Raw genomic sequence first — 18,491 nt, 5'->3', positions numbered from 1 at the left:
ATGACATGTTTGTCCAGTGGTGGCTACCGTAGCTTCTCTATGTGTTTCAAAAGCAAGAGGTGTGAACAGTGGACTGAGCTGTTGGTTGCAATTCGCAACCTCACCACCAGATGTCGCTAAAATTTACACACTGCACCTTTAAAGCAACCTCCATATAGTACTCCAATTTTTCATGCTAAACATTATTTTGATGTTTGTATGTAGATAGCATCGTTGCCTAACAAGGTCCTCGATTTAAGCCTAGGGTCAGGTGGCCTTTTTGTGTGGAGTTTGCATGTTCTCCCTGTGTTCGGTGGATTCACTCTGGGAATGTGATTAAAAATCAGGATTATCCCATTAAGTATTCATTTTTGATTGTTCCTAAAATACATGTAAAACATTAGCATTGTGCCTTTTAAAAATGAATATAAACTTGTTTTCTTTGCAGTAGGCCTACTTAAGATCTAAAAACATTGAAGAAATGTTGTCTGTAGTTTGTAGAATAAAACAAATATAATTTTCCTTAGTACATTTGGAAAAATTAAAAATAATCTTGAATTGGTTTCTTCCCTAATAGTAGGCAGGTATGAGATATGAAATGATGATTAGTGAGTACATTTTTGCTTTTTGTGTCACCATGGCTACAGCAGTCCATTCTGAAGTGAGCATGTTATTGTAATGCTTAGAGATTTTATAATGCATAGCCTTTAAATCCATTACAGGGACAATCTATCTATCTATCTATCTATCTATCTATCTATCTATCTATCTATCTATCTATCTATCTATCTATCTATCTATCTATCTATCTATCTATCTATCTATCTATCTATCTATCTATCTATAGCTACGCAGTCTGGGTTTAAGATGTATCATGTTCTGGCAGGTCTGGCTCTAACACTGATTCTCAAGTTGTCATGAATACTATGAACAAACTAGACTGTTTGCTGTCTGAGGTCGGTTCAGTTCAATTGTGCATCAAATCATATTTTTGGAGCAAGCTGACTTTAGGAAAACATCCCACAGTTATGAACATCTTCATAGGCTATTTTTTTATTCCAGACAGACCACAGATGAAGGATGTTTCTAAATGCATTCCAGTGCTATTTGCTTGGGACATTTATATCAAGATGAATCTGTTTTGCGGTTAGACTCTGAGCGGTTGTATGTGGTGAACCCTAATAGCAGGAAGGTGTAGGTGGTTTGTTTAAAATGATTGTTTGTCTATATGAACATTTGGAGTTTTTATTTTGACTGGAGGACAGGAAGATGCCTAGTGGAGGAGTATTACATAATATTGCTTAATTTTCTTCATGGGAGGCAAAATAAAGGAAGGATATATACTGATCTGGAGTGTGGGAGAAATGCAAACAGGATTTAACTGAAATAAATTGTTTATTTGTGTCTACACAAATACATTTTATATAATAAACTTATATCACAGTAATATTGATTCTTTATTCTGAACTGCAATACACACTCACCTAAAGGATTATTAGGAACACCTGTTAAATTTTTCATTAATGCAATTATCTAATCAACCAATCACATGGCAGTTGCTTCAATGCATTTAGGGGTGTGGTCCTGGTCAAGACAATCTCCTGAACTCCAAACTGAATGTCAGAATGGGAAAGAAAAGTGATTTGAGCGTGGCATGGTTGTTGGTGCCAGATGGGCCGGTCTGAGTATTTCACAATCTGCTCAGTTACTGGGATTTTCACGCACAACCATAGGGTTTACAAAGAATGGTGTAAAAAGGGAAAAAACATCCAGTAGGGGCAGTCCTGTTGGCAAAAATGCCTTGTTGATGCTAGAGGTCAGAGGAGAATGGGCCAACTGATTCAAGCTGATAGAAGAGCAACTTTGACTGAAATAACCACTCCTTACAACCGAGGTATGCAGCAAAGCATTTGTGAAGCCACAACACGCACAACCTTGAGGCGGATGGGCTACAACAGCAGAAGACCCCACCGGGTACCACTCATCTCCACTATAAAAAGTAAAAAGAGGCTATAATTTGCATGAGCTCACCAAAATTGGACAGTTAAAGACTGGTAAAATGTTGCCTGGTCTGATGAGTCTCAATTTCTGTCGAGACATTCAGATGGTAGAGTCAGAATTTGGCGTAAACAGAATGAGAACATGGATCCATCATGCCTTGTTACCAATGTGCAGGCTGCTGGTGGTGGTGTAATGGTGTGGGGGATGTTTTCTTGGCACATATTAGGCCCCTCAGTGCCAATTGGGCATTGTTTGAATGGCACGGCCTACCTGAGCATTGTTTCTGACCATGTCAATCTCTTTATGACCACCATGTACCCATCCTCTGATGGCTACTTCCAGCAGGATAATGCACCATGTCACAAACCTCGAATCATTTAAAATTTGTTTCTTGTACTGAAATGCCCCCCACAGTCACCAGATCTCAACCAAATAGAGCATCTTTGGGATGTGGTGGAACGGGAGCTTCGTGCCCTGGATGTGCATCCCACAAATCTCCATCAACTGCAAGATGCCATCCTATCAATATTGGCCAACATTTCTAAAGAATGCTTTCAGCACCTTGTTGAATCAATGCCATGTAGAATTAAGGCAGTTCTCAAGGCGAAAGGGGGTCAAACACAGTATAAGTATGGTGTTCCTAATAATCCTTTAGGTCAGTGTATGACCCTGTCTGTGGAGTCCAGGTTAAAGTCTCATAATCTAATTATGAGATTAGGAGGAGCATCAAAGATTGACTTTAATCTTTGACATGACCTTAACATGACCTCGAGTATTAAAAGATATCAAGGTTATGATAGAATGTCTTTTACATTATATAGGATGGGAGTATGTAGAAAACAGGAAAAATGTAAAGAAAATCACAAAATTAGCCAATAATGATTCTTCTATGGCACATTTATTTTATACGAATGTAATATTGTAAAATAAAGTGGTTGTCATAGAAACAGGTCATGCTTAAATACAAGACAGGCGCACACAGAGACAGAAATGGTCAAGCAAAGTTGCAAAAATCATTGGGATGTAAAGAATTTCTCAACAGCTTGGTGTCCGTTGGCCCATGGTCAAACAAGGGTACCTTTCATATCAACAGACTCGCTGTGACTCAACTACACCGATATTTTTTCAGCTCCTCCATCAGCTTTGCCTAGCAATAAAGCACATACAAAAATAAGTCTTTTAAAGGGACACTTATATATATGTATATGTTTTATTCATCAACACATATTTGGGAATGTACACATTTACGACATAGCAATAATTCCTGTCAGAGATAACATTCTCCCCCTTCTGAGTTCACTAATAGTTTTTTGGCTCTGGGGACCGGTGGCCGTCCGTTGAGAGGTAGCGGAGAGGCGGTTGGTGTGTCTTCGCGTGGGAATGAAAGAGGCACTTTGTTGAAAATGTTTTCGTTTCTTTTTTCCCTCTCACCTCCTCTGCTTCCTTTCCATTCCTTCCTCCACACTTACTGCCCTCACCTTTGCATTTCTCTGTTTTTTTGGGAGGGAGGGATGGGTCCAACATGATTTCCAGTGGCAGAATATAATTGGCTTTTCAGCTGGTGCAGCCCTCAGAATCACTCAGATTGTCATACCTGAAACAGCTCAGCAAAGACTTAACAATGCACAGATTTTTAGCTTTGTGTCTGTGCTTGTTTGTAGCACTTTTAGTAACCGAGGGGAAGCGAGAAAGAAGGAGAGGAGAGAGACACAGGAGCTCCAGGAGGTTTTTATCTGCTGTGGCAGATGCACCTGAGTATGACAACCCTTTCCTTCCAGGTGAGCGCTTCTGACAGTGTTTCAATTTAAGAAAATAAGAATTTAAAGAGAAACTTTGCATAATAATTTTGATTGTTTGCAGTTTTTCTCAGTCTCTTTGGTACATTTCTCAGATCAGAAATTCTCAATGTCAAACTGCATATTATTGTGTCACCTGTGCACATCAAAAAATGTTTTTTGAAGAAGTTGCAAAAGCTTTTGTACATCCATGCAAATGTTTTTGTATAATTTTCTGCTGTTTATTACATTATCAACTGCTTATGTCATGTTGATCGAAATGTGTTATAATGTGTCTCTGTTAGCATTAGTTCATAGCATAAGTCAATACATGCAAGTTGTCATAACATGTTGTCATAACATGTCAATAATATTTCTATACATTTCCATTAGACAGTTTTTTCTAAATTTGTCCTTAATTGGTAAATTGCTCCCAGGTGAATCTAGACTTTCTCTAAAAGGTGGTGTAGGAAGTTTGCACTGTCATTCCTATAGCATTGCATGTACAGTTGTCCCTAAAGAGATTGTCCTATATTTACATTTCTACTTTTTTCTTTGTGCTATGCAGTGCTTTTCCTTTCTGTACCGCAATGACTTTTGCATGGTGTTTCGCAATTTGTACGAATTGTTTTGAGAAATGCACTTACTGTTTCACAAATATCGTGGATGATTCAAAAAATGTACCAAGGTGACTGAGAAAAACTGTAATATATTCATGTAATTTTAGTTTTGCATAATTGTAATTTTTGAAAAAAAAAAAAACAGTAAGGCAATGCAAGACAAAGCAAATTTATTTATATAGCACAATTTTAACACCAATGTTATTCGAAGTGCTTTACAAAGAGAGACAATATCTACATAATGAATAAAAATAATAGAAGATTTGTGATCTTTAAAGGAGAAAGATTTTTTAAAAAAAAATCACAAAATAACAATAAAAAAGGAAATAAAATACATTGTAAAATGTTTGATAAATATATGACAGAATCATGATCAGCATTCAAAGTAAACAAAAAATATTCAGAGCATTAATAATAAAAAATAAAATCAATCAAGAGCAAAATATTCAACCAAAATAAGTCTGTTTCCACAGATACATTGTATAAAAATGAAAAAGATAATGTTATGATTCTCGAAGGAACAAAAGAAACACCCATGTGGGGGCAAAAGACAAAAAATTAACAGATAACTAAAATGGACAAGATGAGCACACACTTTGACTTGACTTGACTTGACGATTCAACACAGGACAAGACACACTGGGGCCTTAAAACTAAACAAGATAACAAGGGAAGGTCAGGTGCCGGGAGTTAACCAATAATGAATAATTAATGAGGAGACAAGGGGGCGGGGTCAGAGACAAGACACGGGCTGTTTCCCAATGCCTTGGCAGGACTTGTCTTTCCAAGTCATTTCCTTCAGAGGCTAGGGGAGGCTCCTCTTTAGAATTTGGAGAACACGTAAATGGAACAGGCTAGCAAGTGCACGTCATTGCGTCATTACGTCAGTAAAAAGATGTGCTTTCAGCGCTGCGCGCAAAGGATTGTGGGTGATTTGAGAGCGCAAAGGATACACATATGCATTCTTTCCTGTATATGGGATATATGGGATATACTCAGTCCTCGGTTGCAATTCCGAGGATCCTCGACATTGGAACAGTCCTTTGACGGATGTCGATGACGTAGCATCTTCTAAAATTGGGCTTCCGAGGATCCTTCCTTGACATTTAGAAACAGCCACGGCAGCACACCAACCAAACCAAAGGCCATGTGCTGTCACACAAAACATGGGCCACATGACCATGAATAACTATGAATAACTACAGACTGGCAGGATCATGACAGATAGTTTACCCCAAATTATATATATTTTTTAAGGTAAGCATGCAGTTAACAGTACCCATTGACTTCTATAGTATATTTCTTTATCCTATAAGAAAGTCAATAGGTACTGTCTATTGTGCTTACCATCATTTATCAAAATAAAGAAACTCATACAGCATGATGGTGATTAAATGATGAAGAACTTTCATTTTTGGTTGAACTATCCCTTTTAGAAAAAAACGACTTGGATATATACTGGTGGTCAAATGGTAGTTGTTGAAACGTCAGTTGTGATGAATGTGGTAAACTGCCAGGACACCTGTGTGACCTGAAAGTAAAGTAGAGTTGCATGTCCAAATGCCTTTTGGGGCTGATGAATGCTGAATACTGTATTTATATATGCCAGGACCCAACAGTCAGTGCTTGGTGAATGGGATCTCTCTGTTTGATGGGTCTCTCTGGTCTCCAGAGCCGTGCAGTATGTGCCAGTGTAAAGATGGAGCGGTGAACTGCCGAACCATTCCTTGCCAAGCCAGGGGTGAGAGGCTCATATCTCTCTCATTTTCTCTCTCGCTCATCCAAAATAACTTTATTGCCATTGTGAAAAATCTTAACATTGCCAAATATGTCTGGATTGTCTCTCTGTCATCCACCATTCATAGTTCTGCTTGTTTTCATTCATATTTCATTTGAGCAAGGTCATTCATTACACGCACATTCAGAATTTTACATTATACAGACTCTTTATAGCACCTTTATTTTTATGAGTGTTTTAGTGAGTTGTAGTAAAGCTGAATAGGACAGTGGGCATCCCTGTGTTAGTGTAAACTGAAAATTATGTAAAAAAAATTGGCTGTTAGTCTGGTGCAATGCAGTACTAGGAAGGATGCCATAAGCGAGTAGGATGCCTATTGGGCACTGATATTCTGTTTGCAACATCATGTCTAGCTTCAACCACCCAAAAATTTGTGGCCAACAAGCCCATGTCTGTGGAGAAAAACGATCCGAAAAAGAGCCAACACAAACAGATGGGAAAGGAAAAACCACATGTGGGGAAAAAGGTTGTGGAGGTGAAGCCGAAGAAGAACAAGTTGCTGGCCACCCCAGTAAAAGTAGTACGTACAGCAAATTTATAGTGTAGATGTTATATATTAATATATTAATAAATATGCTTGTGTTACATTACCTTATCTAAAGATTTATGTTGTCTATTCAGCCATCCCCAAATGTCCCCAAGAAGCAGGTGTCTCCTCTGAAAAAAACCCAAGAGGTGGTGGTGAGCCTGGACCTTAGAAAACCACCGAAGACCCCTATAACATCCACAGCACAAAAGTTTATGAGACATAGCCATTTTGATTATGATGACCACGACGATGACGACTATCTAGAGGAGGATAGCGATGGCGATGATGATGATAGCAGCCACATTCCAGTGTTCAGATCTGCTGTTCGTCCGGCAGTCATTGAAAGACGAGTGATGCCACCTCAATACAAACCAGCCATGCCCCAAGTTCAACAGCCATTTGCTCTTCCTACTAAAAGGTCTGTGATCCTTCCCACCGGAAGACCACTGCCAGCCCCCAACGGTCAACCGGTGGGTCGAGGTATTGGCCGTCCAGTTTCACGTACCCCTGTTCATATGGATTCACTTCCTGCTGGCTGCCTGCTATCAGAGTCTCTCATTGCTTGTGGAAACACTGGCATCACCCAAATGCCCATCATCAGAGATCCAGGGGTCAAGGGTCTCTTTCTAGCAGGTGAGCTCAAAGAAATTGCCTTTTATGAATACATATGAATATTATCTGATTATTTATTCACCCTCATTCCATCCCGGATGTAAATGACTTCCTTTCTTCAGTTAAACACAACAAATTATTTTATATTTAAATACTGTCATGTTATCCTCTTATTTTAGGGTCAACATGGCTCCAAAAACTATCTCAAAAGCAATGAAACAATAATAAAAGAAAACAATTCATATTTTGAGAGTATTTAGTGATCAATAAATCACGTATCCCTGGATCAAATATGACGACACGGTGATACATTTGAATCTCATTGGTTCTTGCGCATCTCGTGATTATTAAAAAAATAGTGATTAACTTTCAGGGCTAAAAACAATATTGTTAAACAATATTATAGTGATATCTAGGCCACAATACTACAATATTGTAATTCCCTAAAAGTTTACTGCATTTTAATGAAATATTATGAAAAAATACTTTTTTATCTCTAATGTGGCATTCACACCAGACGCGGAAGAGGCTGCAAGCCGGTTTACATGTTAGTCAATGCAAATACGCGAATAAGCATCCTTTGGTATGGTATGCGCGAATGGGGCGGTGCGAATGGGGCGGAACTGAGCATTGCCGCTGGAAAAAATCGGAAATTAAAAAAATCTGAAAATTGCACCGCGTTAACCAATCAGGAGCTTGCTCTAGTAGTGACGTGATTACAGGAAATGAGTCACAGAAGCCCCTCCCATGACGCAAATTTACGCGTGTGAATGTCTTGAATGACTAAAATTTCATGCGTGAATTAAGCAGGTAAACTCAAAATGTTCAAGCGTCCAACTACACGCAAATAGCGTGTTTTTGCCGCCTCTACCGTGTCTGCTGTGAACGCACAGTAAGTCTTACGTACACACCAAACGCGGGGCATCACATTACTTGCTTTAGATTACTCGTGAGATTTAACTTCGTGTCATGCAAATTTTTCCCTCAAGCTCAATATTTTCAACTTGGGCGAAGACGCGTTTGACGAGAATAGCACGCGTTTTCGCGGCAAACGCACTGCCCATATTGCGTCATTCGCATCGTCCCAGCAAAGACGCGGCTGATCGCGTCTTTGCTTTGACTTTGTATGTAATCTACTCGCACAAATCGTTGAACTCGCGTCTGGTGTAAACCCACAGTTAATCATAAATAGTAAAAGAGAGGGTGTGATATGTTACTGACTAGTGCAGTATGGGACTTTTAGGAGGATCTCTTGACAGAAATGCAATCAGTGCTGTATAAAGACCTTGCAAAATGAACTCTATGTTTTTATTAACTACGAATGAGTTGTTTTTATCTACACACACCATGGGACCCCTGACATGGAAGTTGCCATGATCGCGCCATCATGTTTCCACAGTAGCCCTAAATGGAGAAACTGATCTATTGAACGCGTGCTTGCTTAGTCTACGAGTCCCATCTGTCATTTTTACGATGCGAAGTGTGCTCATCAGCACCTCCTTTGCACGCTTGATGTAGTCTTCGGCATACTTCCACACACTTTACCAACCCAGAAGTCCTTGCGAAAGAGCAGTCAGACGATTTTGCTCTTTAAGAAGAGTTTGCATCACTTCTCCTCCTATTTCCGTCGTGACGCTCGAGTATGTCCCAAAATACGACTCCGTTGTGCCTTGTGGACTCGCGTCAAGGGTCCCTAAGGTCTGCACTACATGATGTCATCAAAGTGTGGACTCTGATGAAGTCCACAAGTCCGGAGTGTACCATTTGGGACAGGGCCTCAGACGATGACATGTTTGTCCTGTGGTGGCTACCAGTGATGTGAAGGTTGATCCAAAATGAGTGGGTGCCTGCGGTTACCCGTGGTTACGAGTCATACAAAATATATTTAATGATATTCAGGCCACGGTTGGTTGGGTCATTTGAAATAAAGATGCCAATTAAACCTGTGTAATTTATATAGTTTACAATAACATAAAGAACACCCTATAGCAACTAGTTGCTGTCTTTGGCCTAATGACGCTACGATTAGCATTTACTACTTTAAAAAAATGCGGGCCAGGAAGCGGGTCGGGAACAATATATATTTTTTTTGCGGTCCAAGTTGCGGGCGGGTTAGTTGAAAATGTCAGTCAGGTGCGGGTTGTTTATACTTTGACCCGCACATCACTGATGGCTACCATAGCTTTACTGTACATTCACACCGCTGCAGACTTGAACTTCCAAAGAAGCTCAGGCCGCCCAATCAAGGACGCTTGTCAAAAAGTACGGAGATGCTTGTTGATGTATCGGCCGCTCTGAAGTCTGTTTGCTCTGAACTAATGTTTTGGTAGGAACGTAAATTTACATTGTATGTTTGTCCGGAATAAGCCAGCGAAGAACGTCTAGGCTATATTCCGATTGGTTGCTTGCATTTTTGCAGCTGCTTGCTGCTGGACCCGTCATAGCTCATTACCATAAAGTTGAGCTTCTTTCAACTTTCTGATTGACGCTCTGGTCGCTCGAAATGCAATGCAGATGGATTTGACGCTCCTTGCAGCTGAGAGAAGCCAGCTTCCATTGTAAATGAATGACTTCCGGTAACTTTGGAAGCTTAAGTCTGCGGCGGTGTGAACGTACAGTTACTTCAACATAATCAAATACAGGAAGTTTTTTTATTGCACACAAGTCTGAAAAGTGCAGTGAACAGAGCTTTCATGATCTTGAAGAGGTGAAAATTCACAATTCACTTACTTGTGTTTTTTAGATAACAAAATCAGCAAGATCCCAACACATGCTCTAGCAGGTCTTCCCAACCTGGAGTGGCTCGACCTCAGCAAGAACAAACTGGATGACTTGTCTTTGGGACTTAATGTATTTCGGGTGAGGTGGAGTCAGTTTTAGTCTTATGTAAAATGTCCATATTATAAACACGGGTGTGATTTTTGGCTCAAGTACTGAACAAATCAGTTTATAAAAGCAAAATAAGTCACCCTTTTTAACCCAGCGTTGGGTCAAACAGGGACAAATCCAGCTATCAGGTTAAAGTGCATGTGGGAAAAATGGCACACAACGACACAAGAGGAACCCCAAAAATGAACCATGGTTTCACTACAGTTAAAACCGCAAAAAAAAAAACACAGTAAAACCACATCATAGTAAATACATCATAGTTTTCAAAAACCATAGTTTGGTTACTGTAGTAGAACCATGGTTTTGCTAACAGTAGTCAATACACCAAAAAACATGGTACACTGTCAGAAATAAAGTTACAAAACTGTACCTTTTCTGTCACTGGGGCTGTACCCTAAGTTTCTGTTTGATACCTTTACAGGAATACAAAAAAGAATACAATTTTGGGTAGATTACCATACCTTTAGGACCTACATTGTTAGAAAAAAGTCAAAATATGTACCCTATAGCTGTCAGTGGGGCAGCACCCTTTAAAAAGGTAATTGTATGGACCATTAGGTACAGATATGTACATTTAGTTCCAAATATGTACCTGAGATACTAATATGTATTTTTGAGGTACTAATAAGCTCTCTTTGGTCCCAGAATGTACTTCTGAGGTACTAAAATGAAATCCTTAGGTGCAAAGCTGTACTTTTTGAAAGGGTACAGCCCCAGTGACAGAAAAGGTACAGTTTTGTACCTTTATTTCTGAGAGTATAACTACACTTTTACCACAAAAAACATGGTTAATTTTCCTAATGGTAAACCTCAAAATGGTCATCCTGAGGTGAGGTGGGGGTGGAGATGAATAATAGGGAGAAAAAAGACATTAGCACCTTTGATAAAAAATAGGATGTGTAAAAGTTGGACTCACCATGGTGAGTTATCAAACCTTGTGCTGACATTTAACAAGTAGCTGACGTGTTTTCACAAGATCTCGGGTCTGACATCATCGAGACAATTCACACCAGGGTGCTGCAGTAAATACGAGTATTTTAAGTTGATATATATGTGTCCTGAAAAGAAACACAAATGCTTTTTGGCACCAGTGTGCTGTACATCCTGGGCGCCAAGTATAGATTTTACAGCTGACTACTATATGACTGTGTGTTTTTCACATGTATGCATATCTCTGTTGTTAGGCTACCTGTGCTGGGTAGCATGATCTGTGAACTTTGAATGTTGTGCTTGGCTTCAGTGAATTACCGCAAGCATTGAGATATTTGTTTTAGTGGCTTTGACAGTGTTGTGAGTATCTTCTCGGTCTGTTGCAGAACTTGACGAAGCTCAGAAGGTTGAACCTCGATGGGAACAACTTCACTAAAGTGCCGGCTCTCCCCACCTCTCTGGTGGAGCTCAAGATGAATGATAATAAACTCAGTGGTCTCACTCCCCACAGTTTTAAAGGTAGACACACAACCACAGTGACTTTCTCACCTGACACAGTCTATTGATATTGAAATGTTAACTGGTTTTTGCCAAATTAGAGTTAATTCTGTTATCTTGTGATCTGATTTCAGGTCTTTCCCAGCTGTTGACACTGGAGTTAGAGGATAATTATTTTCATGATGGAAATGTCTCTCCTCTGACCTTCAGGCCACTGAGAAAGCTTATTTATCTCAGATTGGATGACAATAAGTTTAGGGCTATTCCATCCGGTCTGCCTGTTTCAGTACAGGTCAGTCAGGCTTTGTATCAAAATTTTGAACACTAAAGCATTAGCTACTACTTTCCATGCACTATGTAAATGGTCCAAAACATGCATTAGGTTGACATAAAAAATGAACATACATTAAAAGTAAACTTCAAACCAAAATTTATTTACATTTTGACTTATTTCCAAATGTAGATGCTCCGTCTCTGCAATTACGGTGACTTCTCGGCTGACATCACCAATAGGAGAGGATTGTAAAAAATAAATAATGAATAAAAAATAAAATAAAATAAAAATAAATAAATAATATAAAAAAATTAATCTTAAATTTAATTAAATAATAATACTTTTCAGAAATAATGTGCACAGAATGATTTACATGTGACTCTTATTTTTTCTTATGTTTTAATGTCTTAAAAAAATAGCCTATATTTTTTAAAAATAGCCTATATAAACAGAACTGGAATGCAATATGCTATTTAAGTACCTGGGTATGTTGTTGACTGTGAACTTTCTTTTTATAACTTGTTCAGGAGCTCCACCTGTCTGACAACAAGATAGAGGTGGTACATTCAGGGCTCCTTAACAAAACCACAAACCTGAGAGTCCTGGATCTCAGCCATAACAAAATCCGAGAGGACCGCATTGATCCCAAGGCATGGATACATTTACTGTGAGTGCAGCGTTTATTACCGGCCTGCAAGAATGATAATAAATAATATTCATGTGAATATTTGAATTAAAGTACTTTTTTGTTTACGTAAAACACTTACTTTTAATTGGAGCTTGGCCTCTATGGCGCCATCTTGTGTACAATAACTGTAATAAACTATTGGATTTTCTTTATATCATGAAATAGTTTTAGCTCAAAATATCATATAGATAATTTATTATATCATGTTAAAATTGCCACTTAGGTGTGAGCAAAAATGTGCAGTTTTGGGGTGTCCTTTTAAAGGGGACATAGCAAATCTGACTTTTTCCATGTTTAAGTGCTATTATTGTTTCAAATGTGAAAAAGATCAACCGAGTAGCTTAGTTTTGGTAAACCATTCTCTGCAAGCACGTGAAAAAATATGTAATTGAAAATTAGCTCCCCCTGTGATGTCAGAAGGGGATCTTATTATAATAATACCACCCCTTAATCTGCACTATCCAACCACGACACTGCCATTTTGTGCAGAGATCAGCTCATTTGCATTTAAAGGAGACATTTCACAATACTTTTTTAAGATGTAAAATAAATCTTTGGTGTCCCCAGAGTACGTATGTGAAGTTTTAGATCAAAATACCCCACAGATAATTTATTATAGCATGTTGTAACTTTGTAGGGGTGTGCAAAAATGTGCCGTGTCCTTTTAAATACAAATGAGCTGATGTCTGTACTAAATGGCAGTGCCGTGGTTGGATAGTGCAGATTAAGGGGCGGTATTATCCCCTTCTGACATCACAAAGGGAGCCAAATTTCAATGACCTATTTTTTCACATGCTTGCAGAGAATGATTTACCAAAACTAAGTTACTGGGTTGGTCTTATTCAAATTTTTTAGGTTGATAGAAGCACTGGAGACCCAACTATAGAACTTAAACATGGAAAAAGTCAGATTTTCATGATATTTCCCCTTTAAAAGGACACAAAAAAGCAAATTTTTGCTCACACCTACAAAGTGGCAATTTTAACATGATATAATAAATTATCTATATGTTATTTTGAGCTAAAACTTCACATATGTACTCTGGGGACACCAAAGATTTATTTGACATCTTAAAAAAAGTCTTCTAAAATGTCCTTTTTAAATAAAACCACAATGCCTTTATTTTTTTTTATCTAAATGTAACCAATGATATTTATTCATTATGTAAGCATATTTTAATATTTAATTCAGCCTCTTGAAATGTTTTGCCACATTTATTTAAATAATATTAAATATTTTTAATTATATTTTAAATAATATTTTAATATTTTGGTTATTTAAATAAATGTGGCCAATAGTATTTATTTGACAAGTTAGCATATTTTAATATTTAATTCAGCCTCTTAAAATGTTTTGTCAAATTTATTTAAACAATATTAAATAAATCTTAATAAAATTTTTATATTTTGGTTATTTAAATAAATGTGGGCAATAGTATTTATTAGTTAGCATATCTTAATATTTTAGTCAACCTCTTGAAATGTTCTGGCATATGTTTCCTCTCAGAAAACTGGAGTATTTGGACCTTTCCCACAATAAGCTGGTTCACGTGCCCTCTTTCCTGCCGGCTGGCCTGCGGCAACTCAGCCTGCATCACAACCAGATCGAGCGCATCCCTGGCTACGTGTTTGGCCACCTGCGGCTCGGCCTGGATTCCCTGCACCTGTCTTATAACCGCCTACGTGAAGATGGAATAAATGAGGTGTCTTTCCTGGGTCTGTACAACTCACTGAGTGAACTTCTGTTGGACCACAATCAGCTCAGATCCATTCCACGAGGCATACTACAGTTAAAGGCACTGCAACATCTCAGACTGAACCACAACTACATCAGGTTTGTGTCATTTTACTAAAGATCACATCAAAATTTTGATAAACGTGTTCCTGCAGCTCAACACTTCATTGCCTGGTGATGACATCATGCATATTGAGAGCACATGAGGGCAGGGCCGCATTAACACTGTAAGGGGCCCCTGGGCTTTACCCTTTTGTGGGGCCCTTCATCCACCAGAATTACAGCCTACATTCACACAATCTTTATAATAACCCTGCTGAAAAAAACAGCATCAAACCAGCATGGACCAGCATGGGAATTATGCTGGTCTATGCTGGTTTAGCTGGTGGTCACCAGCATACCAGCACCAAAACACAACATATGCCGGTCTTGCTGGTATGACCAGCATGGGATGCTGGTGCTAATGTTGGTTTGGTCCTTGTTTAGCTGGTGCTAATGCTGGTGCTAATGCTGGTTTAGCTGGTGTTCACTAGCAAACCAGCACCAAAACACAACATATGCTGGTCTTGCTGGTATGCTGGTTTTTTAGCAGGGCACTAAGTGCAAGTTGTCAGGCTTTTATTTTGCTGGAATAAATGCAATTACAAAATATTAAAACCATACCAGAATGCCCACAATATACACAAATATCACTGCATAACATATGCACATAGTCCTAGCTAGGGGGTGACCCGAATAGTCTAAGATTCGATGCTTTGACAGGAGAAGCCTGATTCGACTACTGCACAGTCGAATCGTCGCAGATGTGTTATAAAATGAGGATCATTTAATTTTGGCTGTATAAGAGTGCACATTATCTGATTTCACATATAACAGCTTTCTCCCAATATAAAAAATATACAGCCTATTACTAAGTAAATAATATGTGAAAAAGTAGCTTTTAATAAATATTTTTAAAGTCTGTTAATAGCCTAAATCCCGTGACAGGGCTACACGTCCATATCCAGAAACCATTGCAAAGTCTCTTTGTTTCTGCAATTTAAAAGACAAAACAGGCAATTCTATACTTTCGTTATTTTAAAATTTATTTGAATATTTCTTTGTTTTTATTTAATTTATAGATTATTTAGTGTTATCTGATTAAACTATTTGTGGCTTATGTTTTATTCCCCTGCGCATTTAGGCATTTTGCACCCATGTTCTGCACCTTATTGATTCTGACTTCATTTTGTTTTTATTTTTTATTAATTATAAAGGTAAATTCTGATCTAATTTAAGTTCTGTAAGTTTTGGATTGCTTTCCGTTGTGTCGATGTTACGCTGTTGCATGCTGTCACATTCAATTTAGCCGAACGCGCTAGGTGTTCTGCGTGATCATATTTAGGCGTTCATCAAACTAAACATCAAAAAACAGATTTTTTCGACAAGAATAAGTTTTAAAATGTATTTAAAAAGGTTACTTAACTTGTCAGAAGTTGAGCTACAAAACAGGTAAGCCGGTTTTTTTTCTTTTTTCGGTGATGACACCGAATATCTCTACCGAATCTGACACAATTGTCTCTCTTGTGATTTAATAATATGGTCGGTGTTAACTTTCAAATGATAGAAAAGAGATTCCTGAAACAAATGTTATAAGAAACATCAGATGTTTCAAGTGAATACAGAGATGATCAAAGTGAAAGTAAGCAAGATATTTCTGTGCAAAATAATAAAGCATATATAGTGTCTATGAAATGATTATTTTAAGTGTTTTCTTGTTATAAATGAACTGTTTAAGGAATTGTATATAAAGCTTGTTTTTTATAATTTACAGTAACAAATTATATGTAATTTCTCGTCTTTTATTTCCTTGCCAAGCTAAATCTCAAAATGAAATAAGATCGCTGAACTTAGCCGTGGCTTCCGAGGCAGAATCTAATTTGTTATTTATTAGATTTAGTTATCAAAAATGTTTTGTGTAATATCTTTGTGTGCTGTTCTGTACATCTTGGCTTTAAAATGTTACGAGGAATCGTTTAATGAATGTTTACACGTTGTCTTTCATATTAAGATAAAAACGCGTCCTCTGTTTCGTCTTTGTTCATCAGAAATGCAATAATGGATATTTCAGACAGAAATTTTAAAAAGCTCACTAATGATTGCAGGGTAGCCTACAGTAAGTGAGAGATTTTCTTGCGCAGGAACTGCATTCACGCACGGACATTCAAAGCAAAGCGATTAAGCATCATTTTAAAGGGAGTATCAACTTTTTATAAAATGCGGTTGTTATTTTTTTCCGGCATCTCGGGGCCCTTTCCAGCCCGAGGCCCTGGGCTTAAGCCCAGGTAAGCCCATGCATTAATGCGGCCCTGCATGAGGGTATATATGTCACTACAAGTTTTGACCTGATATTTTCTTTACAGCTACATCACTATGAACTCACTGTGTGACACTACGGCCCGTGATGATTCGCCTCTGTTGTCCGTCCACCTGGAGCACAACCTGATCGAGCGTCGCCTCATTCCACCAATGGCGTTCTCTTGCATCAAAACCTACAATAGTGTCATTCTCCGGCCTCAGAGGTACGAGGAGATTCAAGAATAAACTCTCACCAGAGCTTCATGTTTACAGGACATCTCACAGCAAAAGTACTGAGCTAGGATTAGGTTTGGCCTTATTCTTGTAGTCATAATTCAGAACTTTAACATGATGATGTGAAGATTTAGGTGCAGCTCATTTTATACATTAGAAGACTTCTCTTCTGTAAACTGTTTTAGTTATTTCAATGGGGGTCACACATGCACACAGCTGTGATTTTATGCATGCATTGCTGCATTTATAAACTAGCCTACTGCAGACATTCATTGTTTGATTTATTCACATCTGCTGCCTTCCTTTATCATTGTTTTGCACATACATTACAGACATGGTGCTATGTGTCCATAATTTTTTTAATACAGGAATCAACAGGCTATGTGTGTCATTTTTAAATCTAATGTCTGTCTTATTGTATATGTTTGTCTATTTGAAATGAAACAATTTTTTGTATTACAGTATTTCAGTACTTTTTCAGTATCTTGATTCAACTGGGCAATGCTTCAAATATTGTTGTTAATGTATCACTGTTGTCACTGTAGGTACAAAGCTTTGCACGGCTCTCATATTCTGAATATGTTTTAGTGTGTTGCACAATGTAGCAGGTTTGGGCTTTTATATTTGACTTTTTGAATTTTGTAAAACCTTTCTGTCACAAGCTAAAATGAAATAAAATAAGTTAGGGAGTGACTATATTCATCTGGATGCAAATTATTTGTTTGTTTCTGTACACCATTTGTTAAAATATATAAAAAAAATCTCATTGTTACTGACCCTGAAAGCAATTTTGCATTTAAAAGATGTCTAAGCATCTAGGTTAAAACAACGCAAAATTTGGGCTGTCAGCGTAAATTTATCAGACGTCTAACTATAATCTAAAAAAAAAATGCATAGTGACAAAAAGTGCTCTGTAAAACAACTTGTCTGTTTAGGGCTACTGTAGAAACATGGTGGCGCAAAATGGCGATCTCCATGTAAGGGGACCCGCAGCGTATGTAGATAAAAATGGCTCATTTTAAGTTTATTATGTAAGGTCTTCATACACCACTGTTAATATAGTAATGTATATTATATTGCATTTCTGTCAAGAAATCCTTCTAAAAGTTTCACAATACACCTTTAAGTTTATTTGTGCTAGAAGTGAGTTAGACTATATTGTGTCTATAGTTAACCTAGTCGGTGTAATGACGGCTATTGTTTGCTGGGTATTTATACACACATTCAAACAAGGAATAAGGTAATCAAAAACAAATAAAAAATATTACATATCAGTAGTTGGTAACACTTTACTTGAAAGGGTGTTCATAAGACTGACATGACACCTTCATAGTCATGACATGACACGTGTTATAAACATGATGGAGATTTTATGCACATTTATGACAACTGTCATTAAGTGCCTTTGTTCAATTATGCCATTTTAATGCAAAGATGGCATTGTTTGAAATGTCTTTGTTATGGCAACTTGACATAAACCAATTCATCATAACTTGTTATAAATCTGTCATAAACATGACATAGCAAAATAATTATCAAACTTAAAAAAACTACCTGGTTAACATTACATTAAACTGTCATTAAAATGCCATT

The 18,491-nt window shown here is 37.8% G+C and overlaps 1 protein-coding gene across 1 annotated transcript; it reads left to right on the top strand.

Moving 5' to 3' along the window:
* The first annotated feature begins 3,565 nt into the window (after positions 1-3,565).
* On the top strand, positions 3,566-17,508 carry LOC135729991 (extracellular matrix protein 2). Its single transcript, XM_065247892.1, has 10 exons — positions 3,566-3,758; positions 5,985-6,116; positions 6,527-6,693; positions 6,795-7,335; positions 10,058-10,173; positions 11,520-11,652; positions 11,766-11,923; positions 12,433-12,572; positions 14,100-14,426; positions 16,730-17,508. The coding sequence occupies exons 1-10, from the start codon at positions 3,602-3,604 to the stop codon at positions 16,908-16,910; spliced, it is 2,052 nt and encodes a 683-aa protein (XP_065103964.1). The 5' UTR covers positions 3,566-3,601; the 3' UTR covers positions 16,911-17,508.
* The last annotated feature ends 983 nt before the right edge of the window (positions 17,509-18,491 follow it).

Source organism: Paramisgurnus dabryanus, chromosome 11 (genome assembly GCF_030506205.2).
Source record: "Paramisgurnus dabryanus chromosome 11, PD_genome_1.1, whole genome shotgun sequence".
NCBI classification, from domain to species: Eukaryota; Metazoa; Chordata; class Actinopteri; order Cypriniformes; family Cobitidae; genus Paramisgurnus; species Paramisgurnus dabryanus.
This window is presented reverse-complemented; position numbering and strand designations above follow the sequence as displayed.

Excerpts from the sequence above, each read along its gene's own strand:
- LOC135729991 (XM_065247892.1), top strand. The coding sequence starts at position 3,602 with ATGCACAGATTTTTAGCTTTGTGTCTGTGCTTGTTTGTAGCACTTTTA. Across the intron at positions 12,573-14,099 it reads AAGGCATGGATACATTTACT|AAAACTGGAGTATTTGGACC; the intron begins GTGAGTGCAGCG and ends GTTTCCTCTCAG. Across the intron at positions 14,427-16,729 it reads CTGAACCACAACTACATCAG|CTACATCACTATGAACTCAC; the intron begins GTTTGTGTCATT and ends TTTTCTTTACAG.